We start from the raw sequence: 6743 nt of genomic DNA, 5'->3' as shown, positions 1-6743 counted from the left end.
TGTCTGGAAAACAGGAGCAGTAGCTGCAATATGGTCCCAATATTCTGATGACATTTACTCAGCAGCAACTGAATGAAAAGTGTTGCAACAAATGAAAGGTTCTTGCCTGGTGGGCTTGCAGCCCAAATGACAGAAAACAAAACAAGCAACTGGCAGCTTTTCTGTGTGTGTGTATTTCTTGTGTTAAGGCACAGAAAAGCACCACCACCTTGGATTTATAACAAGAGCAGCAGGACTGATTATTTCCCATTTTATAGACAAGTAATTGGAAATCTAGAGAGACACAAAGACTTGCCCAATGTGCAGAATTGTGTTAATAGCCTAGCCTGAAGCACCCATCTTCTCTCTTTGTGCTCTGTCCAGGGTGTTGCCACTCCATCCAATTCAGGCTCTGGCTGTATAGAGGCATTTGCCTCCCGTTTCCATACTAGTGATGTCAAGGCACAGCCCGAGCCTCCGGTTGGGAAAACGTCCTTGGAACAGAGGGAGTTTTAAGAACTTTGAAAGAGGGAAGATTGCAAGTGGACGAGTGGGCCAGGGGACATGGCCCCTCAGTGCTGGACCTTGAACCCCACTGTCCTTGCCCCCAAGGACAGATAAATGGTGGTTACCAGGGCTGAGGTAACTGCTCCTCATTTTTCTCATAGTCTCTCTTTAGAATCTTTCTTGGCACAGGCCTTTTCTTTTTTTTTTTTTTTTTTTCTGCTATTGCCACTGTTTGCAGTTTCCTGGCTTTTGTTTAGATATAGTGATTCCTTGGGGAAGAGCTCCAGCTGCTGGGGGACACTGACAAGTGGCATCTTTTCAGCTTTTCTCCCTATTGGCAGGGATGCCCCTAGCCAAGCAGAGCAAGTAATTGATGTCGTTTGGACCGCTTACCCTCAAAGCACCGGGAGTTTCCGTGTGACTTTCCACCCTGGCTGGCCCTTGCACACACACTCTGCTCTGACCTCTTCCCCTTCACTCCCCAAATTAGTATTCCAGGTGCTCCCCCACACAGGGTCCTTCCAGAGATAAAAAGCTGCACCTCAATTTCTCACAGACTGAGGATCTCTAGAGATGGAATTTCAGGGAATAGCTTGAGACATTTTTTGGCAACTGGTCCCTGATACTTCAGCACAATAATTGCTACCTACTCACCAAGCCCAGACCCACTGCCCCCTTACCGGTTGACAGAGCTGGGGTGGGAGTAAGAATCTCTGAATCCTTTCTTCCTACTTGAGAGCCCAAACTCCAGGCTATCAAAGTTAAAAATGCCTGGGGACCAATGATCATTGTTCATTTAGCCTGGGGTGTGAGAAACTCCTCCGAGGTCGCAACACCTCTGTGAACCCCTGGGAGAGAGGGACGGGTGGGCATCAGTGTCACCCACTTCGTTTGGGAGCCTCTTAGGCTCTCAGATCCTCAGTCCAGAGCCTTCTGGCTATAGAGACTCGGTCAACATCCAATTATAACCAGCCGCCGGTCTTTATCTGCAGCCCTCTCGGGACCGACAACCCAGTGAGATCGTGTATGGAGTTGTAATATTTCTTGTTTTTTTCGGGGATGGCGAGAGCTACTTAGAAGAAAGCGTGAAAGACTGAAAGGCGGTTTAATGGCTCCTTTCTGCCTGGCCGGTCTGCATTTCCTGGTTTTGGAGGCAGCCTCGAATGTTCCCAGGTTTAAAGATAGGGGGCAGCATAGCCCCCAGCCACCGGATCGGGAGAAAAGATTACCAGGAACGCAGCTGTAGTGCCGGGGTAATTGGGTTTCCCGGGCCCCGGGAGAGTGGCGCGTGCGCAGTCCGCTAGACTTCGCGGTGAAGGGGGCTCAGCGGAGCGATCGGCAACTTTCCGGTCCTTTAAAGAAACAGCCAAACACCTGCGAGGAGCCCACGTGTATTTAAATTTTAACTCAGGCCGGGTCTTTTTGAAGTCCCGCCTCTTGAGAGTTCCGCCCCAAATCAGTACCCACTTCTGCGCTCAGTCCTAGGAAGCCACATCCACTAGATATCACCCGCGCTAGAAGCGTCCCCAGGGTGCCCGTAAGCCCCGCCCCCGCGGCCCGCCCAGTCCTGCCCACGGCGCGGAGGGGGCGCACTCAGCAGTCCCTGTTGAGCACGCGGCAGGAGCAGACGCTGCGGAAGAAGCGGCACTGGCAGGAGGCGCATGGGTCGCAGCAGGCGGGCGCCGGCGGCTTGCAGCTCTTACGGGTGGCCACGCAGGGCGAGGGTGGCGGGGGCCGGGGCCGCGCCACCTTCTTCATCGGAGCCTTCTTCTGCGGGGAAAACGCGGGGGCTGCCCGAGCCGGCTACGCCCTCCCACCCGTCATCTTCACCTCTGCCTGGGAACTCCTCCGGCTGCGGAGGGAGGCCTGGGACAGACACCGCCGCCCAGCTGCCCAACGCCCGCTCGACTCGTGCCCACAGAGCACCCCAGCGGGTGCCCGCCCGCTCCCCAAGTCAGGTCCTCCCCGGCCATCCCCACTCAAACTTACCTGGCCCTCTTCTCTCCCTGGGCGACTCCACTCAGCTCCGCAGCTTTTAAACTACCATCTGGGTCTTCCCTTTTTCAGTCTATCCGCAATCCCTGTCAGTTCTGCCTTCATCATAGAGCCGGAGTCCACCCACGTCTCCACCCCACCGCCGCTGCCCTGGGCCAGGCCACTATCTTCTCCCTTATGTCGCTCTGACCCTCTTACAGTGCACCAAAGGTACCTCTCCGAAGACCTATGATCGCAGCCCACCCAGGCAAAGACCCCCCAGTGGTTTCTCTTTGCACTTAGAATGAAACATAAATTTTCTTTTGGCCCTAGCCCACCTCTCCGACCTGTCTTTATAGGCCACTGGCTGGCCTCCTTTCTGTGCACCGAACACAGCAAATGAGTTTCTAACAAAACTTTACTGTTTGTTAGGACTGTATTTCACTTTGTTGAAAATTTAGCATTGGAATTGAGATGTGCTGTAAGTGTAAACTGTGCACCAGATTTCAAAGATTTAGCACAACAAAAAGACTGTAAAATATTTCAATAACTGTTAAAATTGATTACACGTTGAAATGTTAACATTCTGAGTATATTGGGTTAAATATTATTAAAATTAATTGTACCTGTTTCTTTTTACTTTTTAAAAATGTAACTACTAGAAAATTTAAAATTATATATGTGACTCATGTTGTATTTCTGTTAGACATTGCTGCTCTAGATTACGGAGTTTTTCGGTCTTTATTTAAACGCTGCTTCCGTTGGGAGGCCTTCCTTGACCACTCTTCACCTCACTCTGTCTCTCATTATCGTGCTTCAATTTCTTCACAGACTTTACCATCTGAATTTATTTACCTATTTACCGATGTACTCGCTGCTCACCTGTTTTCCCCACACGAATGCAAACTCCATGAGAGCAGGGATATATCTTTCTTGTTCATTACTACTATTACACACGCTAATATATTTGTCGGTTATATATTATTATTTGGCAATCATCTGATCTGCTTGTTCACTTCACGGCCAACGAAACAGGCCCAGAGAGGAACAGGGACTTTCTCAAGATCACACAGTGCCAAGGTCCTACCTCCAAATACGTAGCCCGTTTCTCCCTGCTCTGTTTACAGTTGATCCAATAAACTGAGGCACACTAAGACGGGAATAATGTGTGCATTTCAACAATGCCTTTATCCAGTATATTCCAAAGTGTGGGAATCTGTATCATGGTGGTATGATTTTAGGTGGTACATGAATCTTAAATTACTATGAATCACATAGTGAAAATCAAATTGAAAGGTTCAGTTTTGTGCCAATATGTCCTTAATGCCTCTCCAACACTTCCTTTTTTTTTTTTTTTTAAAGACAACCGGTAAGGGGATCTTAACCCTTGACTTGGTGTTGTCAGCACCACGCTCACCCAGTGAGCTAACCGGCCATTCCTATATGGGATCCGAACCCACGGCCTTGGTGTTATCAGCACCACTCTCCCGAGTGAGCCACAGCTCACTCTCCAGCACTTTCTAATCTGTCTTTTAACACAGAGAGAAGGCCTCAGATTTAGCCTTCAACAGGCAATACCATCTAGCTAGAATTCACTAACAATGTTTTACTTTTCATTTTACTTAGTTACCTTCTATTTATAGCAAGTGATACTGGCTTTCTATTATAGTTATATGTATTTTTAAGTTTTAATTTTAAATAAATACATTAAATAAGTGAAATTCAGATATGGCAAAACTTGTAAAAGTGATTCTGAAATGGCTGAGGTTTAGGAAACATTGCATTCATGCAAAAGAATGAGTGATGGTGAAATTTCAAGCAGGTGGATAACTAGTATAGGAAGCTGCTTTTCAGCAGGTAAGCTATTTTGCTCAGTCAACTTCAGCTCCTTGGGCTTCTGTGGGGGTCTAGCTCAGGGCTCTAGGCCAGGAAGCCTTTAAGTAGCTTTCAGTTTCTTTTGTTAATGTCGGCCTGGAAAACCTTTTAATTACTTCCCAGACAGAGCTTGGGACCCCCAGCTCTGGCTGGGAACTAATTAAAAGACTTTCTTCCCCCTTTAAGTCCAATCCCACCCCCACAGTGAAATCTCCCAGGCCTACCTTAGATCTCTTCTTCTTTCCTGCTTCTTTTCTGCGGATATTTTCGGGTTTCTTTTTCAGCTCTTCAAAGAGAGACAGAAGGAGCAAAGCCAGATGTTTCTGAGGGCAGCAAAGTGGGAGGAGCAGCAGGGGTTCTGGACCATCTCAGGGTGGGGGAGAGGAGGGGTTGGCTGGATGAATCAGATGGTGGGACTCAGGCCAGCAGGTTCTTGTTAGCCTGGCTGCTGATCTGGAGCCAGGGACTGACAGTGAAGTCCTTTGAGGAAAGGCAAACAGGAAATTCAAGGAGGCCCTGGAATTTGCCTGTGGCATCCATGAGGGGCCTAGTTCCTTAACCTAGTTGGCTCTGGGACACTCAGAGCTATCTCTGCTCCTTCTTTAGTGTCCAGTCTGGCAGGCACAAGAACATTGTGATACTCTGAAAATGGGCTTGGTGTCTTGTATATGTGACGGAGTTTGGATGTGTTGTCCCTGCCAAAACTCATATGGAAATCTGATCCCCAATGTGGCAGTGCTGGAAGCTGTTTGAGTCATGGGGGTGGATCCCTCATGAATGGATTAGTGCTCTCCCTAGGTAGGGGGTAGTACTGAGTGATTTCTCGCTCAATTAGTTCCCACAAGAGCTGGTTGTTTATAGAACCCTGGCCCCTCCCCTCCCTCTCTCTTGCTTCCTCTTGCTGTGTGATCTGCTTGTACCTGCTGCTTTCCACTATGAGTAGAAACAGCCTGAGGCCTGTGCCAGATGCAGCTGTCCCAGAATCGTAAGCCAAATAAACCTCTGTTCCTTATGAATTACCCTGTCTCAGGTATTTCTGTCATAGCAACACAAAATGGACTGATACAATATGGATGCACCTGTGTTTCCTGTGTTCCTATTTTCCATTTCTCAGAGATTTGGAGCTAGGGAAACCTGATTTGAATCCTGACTCTGTATAACAGCTGTGTGGCCTTGGGTAACCTATGTAACCTCCTTTGAGACTCGGTTATCTCATCTGCAAAAAAGCATTCTGTAATACCTACCTTGCAGGGTTGTCTTGAGGATAAATGAGACATGTTTATAAAGTGAAAAGTCTGGCACATTGAAGGTGATCAATGAATGCTGATGTTTCTACCCTTCCCTGTCCTTGTTTCCCTGATATGTCCAGAATATCCTCTTTTCCTAGTGAGAGGCAAGACAGTAAAGGATATTCGTTTTGGGTTTAGGTTCTGGAGTTAAGTACCTGAGTTTGAATTCTTGCTCTACCAGTTAGGAACTGTGTGATCTTATGCTAGTTACCTAACTGTCCTGGGGCTCAATTTCCTCAACTGTGAAATATGAATAAAAATAGTACTCACCTCACAGTGCCTAGCACATAGTATGTCTGTTAAACCAGAAGATCTCCAATGCTAGGCTCTAATGCCCATCATATTTTTCTCTGAGCAGTCATTATCAACCCTGGCATGACAGGACTGCTTCATCCCAGACTTGGTTATATTCTGCAGAATTTCTGAAAGTTTGTTACCATTGATAGGAGTTCTGTGATTCAATAAGTTTCAGAAATGCTAACATAAATCAAGTTCACCAAGCTCTTGACTTCAGGCTTTCTCAGAGCCTCTAACATGCTAAGCTGCATATTAGACAGGTGTATACAGAGCTTCCCCATAATAATGAGTCAAGGGATACTTTATTTCCCCAGGATTATTTCGTAGAATGCGCAAGAAGGAGCTGTGACCATGGCAGTGGATCCTGGTAGCAGCCTAGGAAGCAGCCTTGACATCCTGCAGCCCCCTCTCATGGGCCAGAGCCCAGAGGCTGGGCCTCGGGTCAGGATACTCACCCTTGATAGAGATAGAAAAGGAATCCAGTAGGTTTATGGAGGAGTTGCTCCTCAGACTCATGTCATCTCTGGGCTTCTCCTCAGGTGGCAGGTGGCTGTAGGCAGTGAGAAAGCACAGGAAGACCAGCAGGGTAGCCAGGAATAGGCGGGTGACATCCATCCTGGGAGGACTGAGTGGGACAGAGAAGGCGGTCAGGTGGGTGTGCTAGGGGTAGTAGCAAGAGGCTATGCTTTCCTGCTTTGTGTTTCTTTGGGCTGGTGTTCTGACTGTTGCTCCAGTGGAACTGGAGGACTATAGCAAGGCTTAGGACAGGGAAGAAGAACTGATGTAGGAAGAAGAGAGAAAAGGAGAGATGGGGAGAGGAAG

The 6743-nt window shown here is 47.9% G+C and overlaps 1 protein-coding gene across 1 annotated transcript; it reads right to left on the bottom strand.

The window, feature by feature from the left end:
• Positions 1-2079: 2079 nt before the first annotated feature.
• On the bottom strand, positions 2080-6536 carry ASIP (agouti signaling protein). Its single transcript, XM_063113694.1, has 3 exons — positions 6377-6536; positions 4560-4621; positions 2080-2256 (listed from the first exon to the last, which is right to left on the bottom strand). The coding sequence occupies exons 1-3, from the start codon at positions 6534-6536 to the stop codon at positions 2080-2082; spliced, it is 399 nt and encodes a 132-aa protein (XP_062969764.1).
• Between the last annotated feature and the right edge of the window lie 207 nt (positions 6537-6743).

This window comes from Cynocephalus volans, chromosome 1 (genome assembly GCF_027409185.1).
Source record: "Cynocephalus volans isolate mCynVol1 chromosome 1, mCynVol1.pri, whole genome shotgun sequence".
Classification (NCBI taxonomy): domain Eukaryota; kingdom Metazoa; phylum Chordata; class Mammalia; order Dermoptera; family Cynocephalidae; genus Cynocephalus; species Cynocephalus volans.
Note: the sequence above shows the minus strand (reverse complement) of the source record. Positions and strands in the feature narration are given on the sequence as shown.

Coding starts and splice junctions, on each gene's coding strand:
- ASIP (XM_063113694.1), bottom strand. CDS start 6,536: ATGGATGTCACCCGCCTATTCCTGGCTACCCTGCTGGTCTTCCTGTGC. Junction 4,622..6,376: donor CTTTTCTATCTCTATCAAGG/GTGAGTATCCTG, acceptor CTCTCTTTGAAG/AGCTGAAAAAGAAACCCGAA. Junction 2,257..4,559: donor GAAAGAAGAAGAGATCTAAG/GTAGGCCTGGGA, acceptor TTTTCCCCGCAG/AAGAAGGCTCCGATGAAGAA.